The sequence below is a fragment of the Vanessa tameamea genome, chromosome 13 (assembly GCF_037043105.1).
Source record: "Vanessa tameamea isolate UH-Manoa-2023 chromosome 13, ilVanTame1 primary haplotype, whole genome shotgun sequence".
NCBI classification, from domain to species: Eukaryota; Metazoa; Arthropoda; class Insecta; order Lepidoptera; family Nymphalidae; genus Vanessa; species Vanessa tameamea.
This window is the reverse complement of record NC_087321.1, coordinates 9,934,742-9,953,166: the sequence shown is the minus strand read 5'-3', so window position 1 is coordinate 9,953,166 and position 18,425 is coordinate 9,934,742. Positions and strand designations below refer to the sequence as shown.

The following is an 18,425-nucleotide window of genomic DNA, read 5'->3' as shown; positions in this document are numbered from 1 at the left end:
AACTGGAACACAAAAATACTAAGTATTGCTGTTTGGCGGTGGAATAGCTTATTAATGGGTGGTACCTAACTACCTATCCAGACATAAGAACAGGTGAATATCAACCGAGACTGCGGGCTCTAAACTACAAGCACCACATAGTTTCCATGTATGTACATAACTTGTGCTTATAATACATTTATAATTTGTCGATGAGCGAATATATTTGCATTATGTGTGTGTGTGTGTGTGATGATATTCTACCACATATCTATACACCACACAGCATTGAACAAGCGCGTTAGTACAATTACCTATGCCCAATATTTAATTTAAAAAAGATACAGGTATTTACCATACTTGAAACACCATCTAAGCGTTAGGAATTATTATAGGCTATTTATTTTTCTCGATAATTTTATACTAAAGCGTGGAATCTAATAAGTAGATACTGATGTTAAAAAATATGGGCAATTATCTGAGGATTTTCATTATCATTAAATTCTGAGAACATGAACGATTTCAAGTAAGCGCTTACAGTGCCACGAATTCGACGAGGATTTTCCTGATTTAAGGGCACGTTCGGTGTTACGGGGAGTTTATCATTCATATTTTAATACTAAGGGGTTGTCAAAGGTCAAACCGCAAATATGAAATGATTCTATACTATTGTTAAAAGAAATCTGTTAACACTAGTACTGATTGTTATAAAACGTACTATTTAGTTAGAATTTGTTTGAACTTGACTTCGCTAGCAGTTACGTATTTGTATGTATTTTTGTTGCTATTAAAATCTGATCTATGGATTAAATTTTTACTCTAATCAGAGTAAATTAAATTCAATTAAATTAAGAACAAATTAACAAGTAATTTTATAATATAATAAAATCTTCTTTTATATGTTTTTGTAGATTTCGACACTTAATTTGACTCGTTAGTATGAAATTGGTTACATATAGTATGTGTTTTTTGGTGAAGAAGGTTTTTTATAATATCTTATTTATTCTAACTACGCAGATAGCGCTGCAGCACTTTAATACCGTTTTACCGAGCACCATGAAGATTTTTATACGGTATATACACAGACACAAATATCTTTAAATTATGTGTTTCAGTAGTCAGTAATAATGTCTTACGGACAGAGTTTATTCAAGAGGGCCGATCTCCAGGGAGACCAGCCAAATACCCAGGATATAACGCACAAGTGCACAAATGTGTGCGGAAACAGGTGCACTCTTAATTTTCTCTCATAATCCAACTTTATGACAAATCTGACACCACCGGAAAGAGTTCAGGCCCAGGAGCCTTAAGTACTTTCCGAGGCACGGGAGTGTACAATCTTGCAACTTCATGACTCCTGACTGCTACTGATAATTTTTCGATACAAAAACCCAAAATCTTTTTTCTTGGCCCAACTTGGGGTTTAAACCCAGGACCTCGCTATCTGCGCCTTTATACCTAGCCACAAGACCAACGAGACAGTTCCAATACAATAAGAGTTGGAGAAATAAGCTAATATTAACAGAAGAAACATGGCTATAGATTTTCTCAGAACATACTTAGAATATCCAATATTCATAAAATCTCTTGAAGGAACAAAATTGACCTGACTATTGAAGTCTAAACCAATTTGTCGTTGAAAGAAAATTCCAGAATAAAGAGAGAATAAATCAGAAAGAACACAACTACGGTGCACGAGACCGTACGAAATTGTTCCAACAAATATATTATTTGTTGGCATCCCTTAAACAACACGCACACTTCATTATTTGCTGCGAGCCCGCTTTTAATATATACAGAAATGTTTCACGAAGTTTCATTTAACATTACAGATATTTTAGTATCGGAATTTAATAAACTACATTGGATGCGTTTCGTGGTAACCTTTTTGATCGGTGAGGCATATTTACGGTATTGCTTAAAATGTTGGAAATATGAAAAACACGGTTCCCAATTAAAACCACTTCAATGTGAAATCCTTTGCGATTCAATTAAACGTATTTTAATTATGGAATGTTTGATTTGTATGATTCTTCATTGAGCGGATGTTTTTAATTTACTATTATGATATAATTGATGTCCATTGGTTTTGTTGTGAGTTGCTTTGATGAATATTATGTTCAAAGGCAATTAGTTTAACATTTAAAATAATAATAAAAAAAAAAAGATTTATAAGGTAGGTATTTAATTAAGTATATATATATATATATATATACAAGGCACAAATTAGGCCTCATACAGGGTACTCTTTCTGTCCTGTATGATCCATCTTCTATCTTTCATGCTTTGCATTTACCTTTTATCTATTATAATATTATAGTAGAAAAAAGCTCAGAATTTGAACTTTTCTAGCCGGAAAAAACCGAGATTTTTTCTATTTAGGTTTCTTTCTTTAACTAAATGTTGTACTATATACAAAATGCTCTATAACCTTATTGTGAAACCAGGATGGGTGGATTGCTTAATATATTTTTCAAAAGATAAGCATGTTTTAATAATTATCTTTTGATATAATTGTATATTTTATCAGTACCAGTACGTATAATAAAGTGTTAAATTCGCGTTCGATATATGGTTCCGATTCAACGGCCCCCGACACGCCTGCATCGGGGGAAAGGGGACGGATATGCACGATACAAATACAAATAGCCAGACCACGGCAAACATCCGTATGGTCTACACAAATATTGGTTATGAACAAGGATCGAAGTCGTTCACGCGGCTGTCGGCTGTAATGACCGGTGTATCAATTAAGTTACACATTGAACAGTCATTAGTGTATTATGTAATCACTAAGTTTATTAAATTATAGGTTTGTTGTATAATTAGCAGTTTTTATACTACATGGAGTTTACTTAGAAATTTGTGCGTTTAAAATATATTATTTATACGTTTTTTGCATTTTCAAATGAACTTATTGATCATTTTAAGGATACTTATTTGCTTTTGTTATTTTTAAATTTATTAAATTAAGCCAATTGTTTGTGTTTAAAATACTATGAATATGTTGTTTTATATAAGATATTTACTATTAAACATTTTGTTACTAATCAAATTTGCACTAAAATTATGAACTTCAGGTACCTTGAGTTAATTTATTGATGCAAGCCATGGTGGGTAGCCAAGTTACGATTAAATTTGAAAATTCAGTTGTAAAAGTTAATATAATTAGAGACAGTTAATCATAGTAAATAATTAAAATGGTTTTACTAAAATACTAGTGTGACCTATAGAGTAGTCACTGTGATAGCATTTGATAAAATTATTATTAATTTTTATTCCAATCCAGTCAATTTCTGATTTTCTTCAGTTTCTTCTCATTCCTAATACATATAAATTATAAATATAAATAAAAAATATATGTAGGTAGGTAGTTCAAAATATTTGCCATTTTTCATAAAAAAATCGTTTTCAAATAAATGACACAATCAATACTACACAAAAAAGTTTTTATTCAACCCATAAATTTAGGACGTCCCGATCTGAACTCACTCAAATATCTAAAATTTCTTAATTTGGCTCTGAATTTTCCCTTCTTCTTTAGACGTCCCATGTGTTGGAGCGTCCTTATAGCGGGTAAGAACCTATAGACGGCGTTCATTTCATCTCCCATGCAGAACAAAAAGGAAGCCTCAACGTACGCTTTAAAATATTAGGGATTTAATTAGTTCAATATGTAAGTATAAAAATATTTTGAGTTTCTTATTTCTAAACTTTGATTTACTGTGTTTATGAAGCAATGGTGGTTATTTTACGTTTTGTAGTGAAATGCTTCGTATTCCATAATTCCTACTTATAAAATAAGAAGAGACAGAGCATATCTTTGTTTTTTTTTACACATACGCAGAAATAAACAAAACCTCTTAATCTGGGCCTTGTAATTACGGAAAAGTGTCACGGGACCATTCACGACAACGTCTCGTCCTGCACTGATTTATTGGGCGACTTAGGGGTCGCATTATGTTTTTAAAATCTTTAAAGTCATTAAAATTAAAAAAAATATATTCACTTTGTATTGTGTTATTTCATATTTTATTGTTAATAAAAATAAAAACTTTTGGTAGATAGCCCAGGAATAAAAGGTCATGATAACAACCTACTAATAATTTTGTAATCAAATATCAAGTTTTTTTTTTTAATTTTGACGTTCCGATAATGGAAATATTTTTTTTTTGTCAAAATATTCATAATTTGTAAATATTTTATTGTTTTAATATAACTAATTATAGTCGCCATTTTGTTATTTCCTTATACTTTATTTGAAACACAAATATTTTTTCGTTCAAATATACCTTGCATACGCGTACATTAGTTAATCAAAAGCACATTCTGCGCACCGATGCGTATCTCTACGAACCAAACCATAACATTAATTTGTAACTAATACCTACACGATAGATGCGCTAGTTTTGATTTCACTGTGACGTTAACAAGTGCCTTGGGCGTCCATATTGATTGAACTCACCCTCCCATCCCTAAGCCTTTGATGTAGCCATCACAGTTGGCATATAAACAAAGGTATCACGAAGCCATCGATGTACGCAAATAGGTACATGTAGTTCGATAGTTTGGTGAATACAGGTACTGACATAGCAACAGTTGACAGTATGTGCATTGTTGTCTAAATCTAAATTTACTCGGTTGTTCGCACTTTTTTATGGTACGATTCTGACTTGTAATATTAATATTACATAGAGGATATTTGAATCCTCAATATAGCAATGAACTAGAGGCTGCTCGGTGATTTGAAATTCGAAATTTCTATCATGACTCCTTAACTATTGTCGTACCCATGCTTATCATTTTACTATTAACTGGAGGAGAAAATAGTTAAGCCCGCGCTTATTCTTTAGGTTTTTTTTTTAATTATAGAGGTTCACCTAGCTATATAGTGACGTAGAGGCTTAACTAAAAATAGCTATTCTAATAAAATATGGTTTAATATTCATTAACTAACAGGAGCTGTGTGATGTACTGCTTTTTCCTTCCCAAAACATCTTACACTGAGCTACGTCCATGAAGCAGTGGTTCTGGAACATTAAAGCCGGTTCACGCGCCACGATGCCAGGGACTCCGCACACCGGTGCATAGGTATCTGGACATTTCTGTAACATGAGATTATCACAATCGGATGAATGATTTAGTTACTATTTATTATATTATTTATATGTTTGTACATACAAAGAAATATTCATCACTATTTTACAGGGATGAGAATGAATAAATTATTAGATTACAACTAGAACTGATGAAAAATTTTAATGTATTACAATTCCAAGTACATAACATGAATGTATGGTCTTCAATACCATTGGAAACCATTCGAATAAAAAATAATATGCATTGTTAGACGAGCATATAGGTCTTATGATGGGACTTGGTCACCGGCCCATATATATTGGTGCAGTGAGAAATTTTAACCATTCCTCACAACGCCATTCCGCCAAACTTGGGAACTAAGATGTAATGTATCTTGTGCCTGTGGATACACTGCCACACTCAACCTTTAAATTGGTACAATAATACTAAGTGTTGTTATTTGGCGGTAGAATATCCGATGAGATAATATCATATGCCCATATTATGGTCTTGCATAAAATCCTCAAAGTCTCGCATTTTAATTAAGTAACAAAAAGTTTACATTATTAAACTCACAATTGGGCACTTGTGGTAGCACGATGAAAGCGTAGGTCTGTGGAATGTGTCGTTGCTAATATTTTTAGGTATAACAATCCAAGGTACGAATACCTTTGCCGGTCCAGCGTATTTCAAATGCTTCCTCCTAGTATTGAAAGGTCGTATTTCTTTTAACGGTAAATCAAATACATGAGACGCAGCAAAGAAAGTGTCGATTGTGTCATTTATATCACCATTAAGTCCAAGCATGTTGCCGTTTATAACTACTAAATTTTTTATATTTTTATCTTCTTTTTCATCATATTTTTTACTAGTAAAATTTACATTATATACATCTTTACTAATATTATCTGATTCTTTACAAATAAATAGATCAGTTTCATCATATTTCTGATCATTTTCACAATTATTTTTAACTAATTCGCATTTACTCTTAAATAATTTAATTCCGTAACCGACGCCATCTTGTCTGATGCCGCACACTTCGTGTACATTTTCGTTAATGCATTTATAATCTGGGCAGTCTGTTCTGTTAGCATGAAATAAAATACTGTTCGATTTTTGATCATTATTCTCCACACTGTACAGACCATCATTAAAATCTGCAAATGACTGCTCGCAATACTCTTTGTTAATTAATCCGTAAGCTGTAATATTGAATAGTCCATTACGATAATATTCCTGTCATAGTATTAAATGTTATATGGAAATGAAACAGGTATAATCAGATTAATTCTATAAGCTTTTAAAAGGGTTGAATGTAACAAAATCCACAATTAATTAAATTAATATTCTAATTAAAAAAAGTCAAGTCTGTAAATGTTGGGCTAAGGCTTCTAAGGCACTGTTTAAATTCGTGCACCTGGCCAAAATATGATCGGGTGAATAAAAAAAAAATTAAAATATACTTTTTTCAAGTAGGCTTTTACAAGCACTTTTGAATCGCCATTTAACAAACTATATGAGTAGGTATAAGTGAAGCCACCACCGGTTCAGAATGCAGATTCTACCGAGAAGAACCGGCAAGAAACTCATACATTTGGCAGATTAGCATTCGATACAATGGCAGGAAAAAAAATAATATCAATATATGACTATAAACTATTTTTTTATAAAGTAATTGGTTGTTGATTTTATATTGGACTAGCTGTTACCCGCGGCTTTGCCCGCGTAGAATATGAATATATTTATTCATATTCATTCTAAAATATATTTATTCTAAAAATGACAATACTTTCAATAACTTGCAACCTTTCATCCCCCTTTTCAACCCCTTACAGCACTTTTTCCAATTAAAAAGTAGCCTATGTCCTTTCTCAGGCTCTAGACTATTTGTGTACCAAATTTCATTTAAATCGATCCAGTAGTTTAGGCGTGGAAGCGAGACAGACAGACAGACAGAGTTACTTTCGCATTTATAATATTAGTATGGATTGGATGGAAGAAATACAAAAATAAAAATCTGATAATAGTTGATGTAAGATGACACTAAAGAAAACAAAAGTCATAGTGAAATTATAAGTATCTGCCTCGACAACAAAATATCTACACGGCTGTATATAAAAAAAGCGAAAATGAAATAATTTAAAAAAGCACGAAACCGACTGTCTGTGGAGATCGAATATAATTCTACATAAAGATATTTTGCTAAACATTACCGGGAAAACCTTGTAATGTAACTCAAATATGCTAATTAAATAATTAAAGACTTAACCAAAGACCAGCTAAACAACATTTAAAAGTAAGGCTAATTATTGTTAATTGTTACTTAACCAAGTTCGTCATTTACGGTGCAACCATATTTCATGAGTTCACATTCATTTTTGAATAGTTTCAACCTGAAACCGTTTTTTTCCGTGCGTAATCCGCACACGTTTACATCCTGAACACCGTCACATTGCAATCCTTTACAAAATTGAAGTTTCTCTAGTTCCATTGCTTTATTATTGTGAATAATAAACAGTACGATGCTGTAAAATTTCATTGATTAACTCACAGTCAGTCTTGTTAATGAAATGACTATTTTTATGAATGCAATTAATTACAAAATCTTATTTTTTTTTTATTACAATTTGTACAAATACATATCTACCTATACTAATTTTATAAATACGAAAATAACTTTGTCTGTCTGTTGTACCTGACGACCAACCAATAGTTGTTATTTTTAAATATATTTCTTTCCGAACCTCTTTTTTTGCTATCACTTTGAAAAAATAGACATTTAAATCTTATGCCTTAATATAATATACTTATACAGGGTTATTGGCAATTCGACGTATTCCCGTTAGGAGGTAATAGGGGTGACTATTTGTAATAATTTTAAACCCCATATACATTATGCAAAAGTGAACCATTTTTGAGCTATCGCGTTTTTTAGATTTTTTCAAAATAAGTCAAAAATGCAACTTCAAAAACGTATTAAAAAAAGTATCAATTAAAATATATTTTTTTCTTCTGATTTATAAAAACGATTAAACACTGGATATTTTTCAATATTTAAACAATAATTATCGGTCCAAATTGAAAAATGCGAGACGGAAAACGATATTATTTCAATATATTTTTTATTTTTTTCCCTCAAATATGCCTGAAAAACAAAAAAAATCATTACGAAACTTGTTCTGCAGATTATTTTAAAAATTTCAAACCAACCGAAATAAAATGATCAGAAAGGACGCTGGTGGAAATTCGTATTCGAACATGACCGAATTCTTACTAAAGATCGCTCTTTAAAATTCCAACAAAATTGATTTAAAATAATAACCAATGTAAAATAACTTACATATTTACTTAACTTACTTACTTAATACAAATTTAAAATAAAATTACAAATAACCCTGTATAGTAATTAAAAAAGTTACATCTTATATAAATTCATGTCTTAATGTATTTATATTAGATTTGTTAAAATAAATTATATTATACCATAATAAATCATATTATTATTAAGCAAATATGTATTATACACGTTCTGCATATTTTATTTCTTAACGAGTTCGCTTAAAGATTTCCTGATTTAATATTCTTGTGTCACGACGCGACGTCGCGGCAAAATATCCGCTCGGAAGCAACCAATCACGTCGTGTTTGCTTTAGTGCCTTGACCTGCTTATTGGCTCTATTTTATTATATACTAGGATCTAGAAGTTCACCATGTCCATAGTCCATAACTCCATATCAATCCGCTAACAGTGTTAGGAATACATAAATGCAATTTTTGGTAAGAAAATCTCTTTACAAATAAAATCTTACAACACCTTGATAATAAACCTTATCAACCTTAGAAACTAAGATTTAATGGCCTATAGTTACATTGGCTCACTAACCCTTCAAATACAATATGGAATACAGCAATACTAAAAACCAGCGGTACGTTACGATATCGCTACCGAATTTTACCGCGTCATCCTTACTTACCTACCCCTGCCCTATTATACCTCTTGTTCCTTGGTAGGTGCCTTATATACTATAAAACAGTGTCTATGGATGACAATAACCACTTCATGTCAAAGAGTCTTATTTGATCATTTGCTTTCTGAAATATATGATTGGCAACTAAGTGATTGCCGATTTCAAATAAGAAGGAAAATCCAACTCGAGTTTCTTGACATAACCAAGCATTTTTAAATTTTTTTCGAAGCATGTATGAGATACATTGAGCTTCTCTGCAATATCACGTGTTGTACAGTGACGGTCTGAATCAATAATGGCCTTGATATTTGGGTTGCATTGACTTCGACTGGACGGCCAGATCGTTGAGCTTTTTTCCATGAAAAATCACCAGAACGAAATCTGGCAAACGAATTTCGATACTGCCTTTCTTTCAAGGCTTCATTTCCATATATGGTACATAACTTATTTTGTGCTTGCGATGCGTTCTTGCCTTTTCGGAAGTAATACAATAAAATATGTCTGAAGTGCACGTCCTATTCTTCAATTTTTTATACTACTTTTAAATGGGATAAAAACAAAACTAAAGCACTAATCGATATATTTTTTTACTAAATTAAAGGTAGAGTCCAAACAATACGAAAAAAAAGGTTGTAAGTTAGATGTTTTGACCACGTTAAGAAAACAAAAGAAAGTGTAAAGTCTACCTACCCACAAATCGGCAATCACTTAGTTGCCAACCCAATATATAAATAAGCAAGTGTAAACGCTTCTATATTGAATAAAGATTTTTGACTTTGACTTTGAGTATCGATAGCTCCCCGTAAGCATTACTACTGATAATATCGATAGTATTGCAAAACCATTAGGCTTAACCAAACTTATCGATATTATCTATAGTTTGATTATTAGATTGATATTTTTTATACTATCGATAGCCAGTAATTTTTGTTAGTATTGCTTTTTTAATACAAGTAATGTAGTTGTGTTTTAGTAGTGGTACAGTGGTCATGTTGTGCTTGTTTTATGTGGTTACCTTCCCAGCCAGTAGCTACAGTTGTATATAAGAGTTCTTATTTTGAAACCATAGTTCACTCTAAATGTATGTGGGTCGCTCACGGAGAGCTATCAATACTATCGATAGTATTGATCAAGACGATACTATCGATAGTTCAATCGATATCCTGAATAGTTTTCTAGGTCAACTATTGATAGTCAAACTATCGATGGTTCTGAAAGACTGATTCATTATGGATTAATAAAAATGAGTTTTGAATGTCATTTGAATAAGATTCGCATCGAGCGCAGTGAAATAGCTTTGTATAGAATCTAAAGAAATATTATTTAAGAACTTTCTGTATATAAATACTTATTGTATAAAAGGTATTAACAGCTAAACCGAAAAACATAAATTGTAAGATTCGTTTATCATTACTTCTCCTTCTATGAAACGTATTATGGGATTGGATCGAATAGTTATACCGATTCAAGTCGATTGTTATGAAAATCGATTTATTTACCGAACATGACATTACGTTCATCACTCATTTGACTCCAAACTTCAAAGTTGACATTTGATTTGACACTGCATAACTACACTTCACAGTTCACACCAGCGTTGCAGAACTATCGATAGTTTGACTATCGATAGTTGACCTCGAAAACTATTCAGGATATCGATAGTACTATCGATAGTATCGTATTGATCAATACTATCGATAGTATCGATAGCTGTCCGTGAACAATATTATCGATAGTGGCGATACTATCGATAGTATCGCTAGCTCTCTGTAATCAATACTATTGGTAGTAGCGATACTATTGCTACTATCGATAGTTTTAGACTATCGATAGCCAGCGATTTTTTTATAGTATTAGTTTTTTAATGTAAGTAATGTATTCGTAATGTATTCTAATCGCTACACTCAAGATTACTACAAAAAAGTTTCATTGTAATGCCACCGTCCTCCTAAAAGTTATTTTAATGTTATGAGTATTTATAATGTTTATTCATAAATCAAACACAAAAAATATAGACAACATTTTTCAAATTTAAATTTTTCATTATTCCTTATTCCGCACAAAATGTCTTAATTCTAAAAACAATTATTGTGGTAAATTTAATTTCATTTATTTAAATAAACACTAACTTGGCCTACTAAATTACTTATCTTGAAAAAGTAATACTATCGGAAATTACTGGCTATCGATAGCACAAAACTATCGATAGTTTAGGTTAAAAGTAAAGGTTTTTGCAAAACTATCGATAGTATCAATAGTATTGCTCATGGGAAGCTATCGATAGTATCGATACTATCGACAGTATTGACACGTGACATTACTATCGATAGACTATCGATAGTATCGATACTATCGACAGTATTGACACGTGACATTACTATCGATAGACTATCGATAGTATCGATACTATCGACAGTATTGACACGTGACATTACTATCGATAGACTATCGATAGTATCGCTACACCTTAACTATCGATAGTCTATTGGTAGTGGACTATCGATATGCAACACTAGTTCATACTTCACATTGTCAAAAGTCAAAACAGATTTTGTCCGTGAGTGTTAGGGTTATATTTTGTCAAAAATTATTCAATAATTATCTACATTGCACAACATTTTTAAATTCAGTAATTACGTGACGTAACGCGGACCGTAATAAATTTTATATAAACGTATAGTTGAATAAGTATGTAATAATGACTACAAAAACTGATAATTTAGTAAAACCTAAAACTGTTCGAATTTTTGAATCGGATAATTTTGAGAAATTGCTCAATGGATTGCAAGTTGCGGCATGCATGCTGACTGAATCACATCAAGTTGGTAAGTCTGCCATAAAATATATCAAATAGGTAAAAATTATTACGTACATTATCCTCTTGTACTTAATATTTTGAAATATTCATCAACCCCAATATGAAATAACTTATTAATTTATCATTAAACCTTTAACAGTGGATGAGGCGAGTGTGCTCAAGCGTCTCAGAGCCTTAACCATCAATGGACCATCCGATGGTAACAGCTGTTCCTGCTGTGGAGTTGGTCCTTTTGAATCTCGCATACAGCAGACTGCGCATTATAAGCAACATTGGCATACACATAACTTAAAGAGAAAATTGTTTGGAAAAGCACCATTGAGCTTAGGACAATTTAATTCAAAACAAGGTAATAATAAAAATTATATAGGTAACCTTTTTACACTATACTCGGTATTTTGTATCAAAATTCTTCTATTCATCTTTAATTATTTATATATTAAAAATGATTGAGTAAAGTAAATATTACAATTGGACTCTAAATTAGTTACAAAATTGATCTTTATGAAATACCTCTTTATTTTAGCAGGGTACATTATAGTCTAAGGCTATGTCTATGCTGAAATTACAATTATATATTTTGAGATTATCTCCTGCGTCCTATATAGACCTTCCGCTATATGTAATTTTACTATTAAAATTAATTTAATATAATAATAATTTACTCCTGCAAGAATCAAATGTTACAAAAATTACTATAATTAAAATTTGTTACAAATTAAGTATGACATTAATTAGATATTATTATTATCTTAGTACTCTATTTACATGTAGTTTGGCACTTACAAAGGGTGAAACCTATTATCCTTTATTGGTTATTTATATAAATGGTGTTAATGATCAATAATTGTATCCAATATGTTTTAATAAGTATTGTATAATGTTCACAAGATCGGTTTCATCTTGAGTGCTTTCATTTTTTCTTCTGATATTAATTTAAGATGACTCAAGTGTATCTGGCAGTGATTCCGAAACTGAGTGGAGTGGGTCCAATCCCGCAAGTGATCTCTTTGCAGCGGCTACAAGACACTGCAAAGCTTTCTTTACCAATCAAAAGAAACAAGTTTTTTGTATATACAGATGCATACTGCATCATAAGAAGGTAAAATTTGTTAATTATATTAGGATAGTTATTATTTATATTTTAAGATAAAAAAAATCATAACATGCTCATGTTTTCTTGTAGGAGGAGCTTTCAACTGATGGTGAAGGAGTTGCTTGGGTAGAACGATGTCAACGATTTACTATACCTGGTTACCAACGATGGGCTATTCTAATGGTATCCGGTGGACATTTTGCGGGTGCAATATTTTCCGGTGGTATTGCTGTTCTCCACAAAACTATGCATTCTTACGTGACTCGTAGAGGCCAGGGTCAGGCACAGATATCAAGGGACCAGCATAGCAATGCACCTCGGTCTGCTGGTGCTAGTCTGAGGCGATACAACCAAGCACAATTTTTAGAGGTATGTTAATCTATTCGATTGGGTTTTGGGAGATGTATAATTTAAATTTTGGAGGTTGATTTATAATCTTTTAATTTATTTAAATTTCTTAGCATGTTCAAGAAATTATATCTGGATGGACAGAAGATTTGAAAGGGTGTTCTCTTATTCTATACCGAGCTGTTGGACCTACAAATCAAGCTGCTCTCTTTGGGAAGAATTCTCCTTTGAATAGAGATGATTTAAGAGTAAGGGTCCTGCCATTCCCTACACGGAAACCCACTTATAAGGAAGTGAAGAGGGTACACGAAACAGTTGCGAGTATTGAGGTTTATGGTAAGAATTAAACATATTCAATGTATTAATAGAACATTTTAATTATACCAAATAAAATTTAAGACAGTTAGCTATAAAAAAATGTATTTTAAAGAAAATACATACTTAGACTGTATTATAAACTTGTAATTTTCATAACCAAATTATTGTTTACAATTTATTCTAGATAGTAATATGAAAAAATCTAATGTCTTAGCATTCATTTTGACTTTTATGAGAAAAAACATCAAACAAAGCAAATTTTACTTAGCATTGCGTAGCGTCATGTTATATTGATATTCATTAAATATGGATAATATATGCTGTAGACATAAAAAGGCATAGAAAATATCTTAAAGTATATTAATTTTATAGTGTTTTTCACTATAAAATTAATTAATTGCTATCGATTATATTTTTAGATACAATGGAGTTATTCCAAAAAGCACTAATTGCGTCTACAAGTAAGACAACCACAAAATCCAGCTCGGACACAACTGTTGACCGCAGTAAGAAGACTCCAAGCAAACCAATTGACAGAGCTAAGTCTAGGTACTATGTTTATTTTAAATTCTATCTGTCTGCTATCTCCTCTTTTTGTCTACGCTAATATCTTAAAAATACATAATTAATATATCTTAGACATTTAAACACTGATAAGTGATATTAGTATAATAAAACTGTCCAACTGTTTGACTGTCTCGTTGGTCTAGTGACTAGATATAAGGCCACAGATTTGGAGGTTTTGTGTTCAAAATCCAGATTGGGCCGATAAAAAGAATGAAGTACAATAGTCACCGGGTGTAATCAACACGGTTGCACCCAATAAGGATGTAATATTTATTATATTTCATTGAAATTTTAAATAATATATTTTTTCCCAGAGAACGCACGCCACGCGAGCTGCCAACACAATTACTATCGAGCGAAGATGAAGGTCCATGTTTCATAGATCAAGAAACTCCTGTAGGCTGGATAAAAACTCTTTCAGAGCAATGTACCAATGGCGTCATTAGCAATTCGAGAAAAGATCTTCTACACAATTCGGGACAAAGTAATTCGTCTGATAGCGAAGAGGAGAATGTAGGTGGAGCAGCAAAGGTGAAAGATCTCGTAAGGAAGAAGAAGAAAAAGAAACCGGATGATAGCAAGCCGCTTAAAAACGTCTCGTCCAAAGTATCTGCGAATGTTAGAAAGGTAGGATACAATTAGATAACATTAAAAATAATTATTTATTTAAATAACACTATTATTAGTACGTGTTAGTTTTTCCATAGAAATTTTATTTGTCACAATAGTAATAATTTATTTTTTGCTATTTTTGAACGATTTTTTTCAAGCTTCTTTAGGCCACAGAGGAGTATACTGAAGGAAATCGTCACTGAAGACAAATGCGTTATGTCTCTATCTATTATTTCTCTGTCTCTTATTTAATTCATTATGGGCAGCGAAAGCAACTTCGTTCAAAGCGGGTGTCCCACGACTTCTCATTTTATATTAATCTTACATTAGTCATTTCACACACACTAAGGCGTCTTGTAAGCACAAGCGTTACCCACACTAATTCACGCCGTTAATTACGCGAGGAGTGCGCTCTTTCGTGAGTGAAAAGATCTATTTATACTCTATTGCAACCATAACAGGAAAATAGCCAAATAAACAACATTTGACATATGATATTCACTATGGATTTGCAAAAAAATTCAAGTGGAAATAAGTAGTTAAGTGTAATATTTTTGTATTATAAATAAATCATAAACTCTTTATAGTGCACAATATAGGTGATTTGCAAATTGCATGAAAAACGTAAATTTAAAGTTTGTTTATATTTTTTTCTTCTTCCATTGGAATAGGCTATCTTTTGAAGTGGCGAAAATTTACGATGACAATAATACTATAGTTTAATTGACCTAGTAAAATAATATAAATGATAGGATTATCTTTTAGTTAAAAAGTTGTAAGTATCTATGGGATCATCTTAATCTCTTTGATTAATAATAATTTTGCCCTATATTTAAGCTTAAACAAATAAGAAACTGGTGAATCAGGCTCGGCCATAGATACTTTTTTACATTCGAATTTTAGTAGCGATCAATGTTATTAATTAATTATTATGTCAGTTTTTAGATCCATGCGTACTAATAAAAGACAATAAGAACAATCTAGACAGACAATTTTACAACTTTTTAATTATATAAGTAATTCTTAGATTTGTGTTATGTATCTTCTTGAGTTCTCATCTAAAAATGTTTTTCTTTACGTCGCAGATGTGGCAAATGATATCAGATAAAGAACTCAACTCATTAGAGACTATCCTAGAATGTTTCGAAGAGAATGAATTGGAAGCCGCTTGTAACATACAAGATCCTGCAGACGGAAACACCGCGCTGCATAAAGCCGCCATTGCTGCTAAGCCGGATATGGTTACGTGAGTGTTGCAATTATTAAGAATCTATTTAACATATTTTTAATCTCTGCTTGTGTAATATTATTATGTTCAACAATAAGCATTAAGAAATGTTTGTTATGTTAATTAATATCTGACCTTACATTATACTGGTTTAACCTTTTTTTATATATATTTTTGTTAGCTAGCAACTTTTTATATTAATTATAAATATTGTTATTATCTGTAATAGATAATTACACAGAATATTAAGATATATATTGTTATTTATCTTAATATTCTGTGTAACTAATAATAAATGTTTAATGATTAGTAAACGGCTTGTCTTGATAGATAAATATATTTTGATCTGATCGAAATAAAGTATTAAAACGATCAATGTTTTATATGATACAACGATTAAAATAAAGTCTGTTGTTAAAATTTACTTCCAAAAGCAATTTGTTAATAGTAATGCTTAATATTCGAGAAAACAGGATGGGTTGTTTCAAACTCCTGGTGATACTATAAAATGTATACTATGAAATAGTATTTTGTACTTATGTCTAGTAAGTTACTGGAAGCGGGCAGCGACCCGTGCGTGCGCAACGCGCAGCTGCAGACGCCGTACGCCGCCACCACGCACGCACACACGCGCGTCGCCTTCCGGCTGTTCCAGGCCACCTTCCCGGACAAGTACAACTATAACAAGGTACACTCACCACGCATGTTCAAAATCAAGCATTATTGTTATATAAAAGATAAGGTAAAAAAAGAAATACGTTCATAAAACAATGCCTTAATAAAATGTTGTTAAAGTGGGATTGAAATATTTTCGGTGGAAAATCAAATTTAGTGGCAGCAACACTTACAGAACAGTGTTACCAGTACGAAATATTATTAAATAATTCAACATACATTTAATATTATCCGGGATTTAATGTGTTTATATATTTTTTTTTCAGTCACAAATACCAGGTCCCGTGACACCCGAACAGTTGGAGCAAGAAAGAGAGAAGAAAGCTCAACAGAAGAGAGCGAAACGTCAGCGAGAGAAGGAGAAGCAGGCCGAGAAAAGCAAGATGAATAAATTTTTGCAGATGAATGACTCTGAAAAGGTAATGCTGTGTTAAAGAAATGCAAAATTAAAAGAACTGGGAATTGAAATAAAATAAATAAATAAATAATGTATGTAATGTGAGTTGTAGAGTAAACGCTGCTAAACTATCATAGTTCTACAATAAATACAGTAAAACAATTGATGTTACCATTACATATAGTTTTTTCAAGAGTGAACTTATTTTTTTTATCTATAGTAAGTAGACCACACACTACAATTCCATAGAACTCAGTAATGTTAGAAGTGTAATCTATTCCTTAGAATCACGATTATTTGTTAATAAATAAATATATTTTATGTAAACAATGGTTTATTCAGATATTTTACGTTGTACGCAAATTTATTTGAAATATCTATTCTATATAAATAAGTATTCGGCAGATCGACATTTACTGTGAACAACTGAATCAGCATAATCTTGTCTTAATTGAAAGTAGTAAAGAATTTGTTTATTTAAACGTGACACGCCGCCGCCGCTCTCTTCTCTTTAGTATTTGAGTAGCAAGTATACTAAATAATTCCTCATTATATATTGATGTATTAAATACGAATATTCATAATATTTATTTAATTTCCAGATGAAAGCCGAAGTCATGAAATGTTTCCTGTGCGCCGCGAATTTACCAAAGGCTCCATTTGAATACAATAATTATAAATTTTGTTCGATAAAATGTCTACAAAATCATCGAAATCTCCGGCCATTACATAAGAGTGCGTGAAATACTAAATCAAGTCTTTGTTCGTCGGATCATCAGAGCTCGGTTGCATTAAATTCAGGGATAGATTAAAACTTGAAACAGTTGTATGACTCATTGTTAAGCAAAAAATAGTTAAAATAATTCCATTTTTAAATTTAAGTCTGTGAACCCTTTTCTAGCAGCCTGAAAATTTCCCACTGCTGGGCTAAGGCCTCCTCTCCCTTTGAGGAGAAGGTTTGAAGCATATTCCACCACGCTGCTCCAATGCGGGTCGGTGGAATACACATGTGGCAGAATTTTGTTGAAATTAGACACATGCAGGTTTCCTCACGATGTTTTCCTTCACCGCCGAGCACGAAATGAATTATAAACGCAAATTAAGCACATGTCAATTCAGTGGTGTCTGCCTGGGTTTGAACCCGAAATCATTGGTTACGATACACGCGCTCTAACCACTGGGCCATCTCGGCTCTCCAGTATATATGACCTCTTAATATATTTCAGTTACCTTGTATCTATGTTATGCAGATCCCAAGGTTCTGGGTGTAAACCAAGTCGGGCAAATGCGGGGTTGGTGTTTGAAAGTTGCCAGTGTGTACTTTCCTGTGCCTTAAT

The 18,425-nt window shown here is 31.9% G+C and overlaps 2 protein-coding genes across 2 annotated transcripts; one reads left to right on the top strand and one right to left on the bottom strand.

The window, feature by feature from the left end:
* Nucleotides 1-3,432: 3,432 nt before the first annotated feature.
* LOC113394928 (uncharacterized) lies at nt 3,433-6,183 on the bottom strand. Its single transcript, XM_026632400.2, has 3 exons — nt 5,635-6,183; nt 4,937-5,084; nt 3,433-3,621 (listed from the first exon to the last, which is right to left on the bottom strand). The coding sequence occupies exons 1-3, from the start codon at nt 5,863-5,865 to the stop codon at nt 3,434-3,436; spliced, it is 567 nt and encodes a 188-aa protein (XP_026488185.1). The 5' UTR covers nt 5,866-6,183; the 3' UTR covers nt 3,433.
* Nucleotides 6,184-11,587: 5,404 nt separating this feature from the next.
* On the top strand, nt 11,588-18,188 carry LOC135193598 (tRNA endonuclease ANKZF1-like). Its single transcript, XM_064216714.1, has 11 exons — nt 11,588-11,854; nt 11,987-12,196; nt 12,789-12,949; nt 13,034-13,312; nt 13,405-13,627; nt 14,029-14,158; nt 14,491-14,803; nt 15,874-16,034; nt 16,563-16,704; nt 16,958-17,110; nt 17,691-18,188. The coding sequence occupies exons 1-11, from the start codon at nt 11,728-11,730 to the stop codon at nt 17,829-17,831; spliced, it is 2,040 nt and encodes a 679-aa protein (XP_064072784.1). The 5' UTR covers nt 11,588-11,727; the 3' UTR covers nt 17,832-18,188.
* Nucleotides 18,189-18,425: the final 237 nt, after the last annotated feature.

Bases quoted from the DNA above. Each gene is read 5' to 3' on its own strand.
- LOC113394928 (XM_026632400.2), bottom strand. From the start codon at position 5,865: ATGCTTGGACTTAATGGTGATATAAATGACACAATCGACACTTTCTTT. The intron at 5,085-5,634 runs GTGAGTTTAATA...CTCATGTTACAG, and splicing joins GCTACCACAAGTGCCCAATT to AAATGTCCAGATACCTATGC. The intron at 3,622-4,936 runs GTTAGTTAATGA...AATATTTTAAAG, and splicing joins CAGTACATCACACAGCTCCT to CGTACGTTGAGGCTTCCTTT.
- LOC135193598 (XM_064216714.1), top strand. From the start codon at position 11,728: ATGACTACAAAAACTGATAATTTAGTAAAACCTAAAACTGTTCGAATT. The intron at 12,197-12,788 runs GTAATAATAAAA...TATTAATTTAAG, and splicing joins ACAATTTAATTCAAAACAAG to ATGACTCAAGTGTATCTGGC. The intron at 12,950-13,033 runs GTAAAATTTGTT...GTTTTCTTGTAG, and splicing joins GCATACTGCATCATAAGAAG to GAGGAGCTTTCAACTGATGG.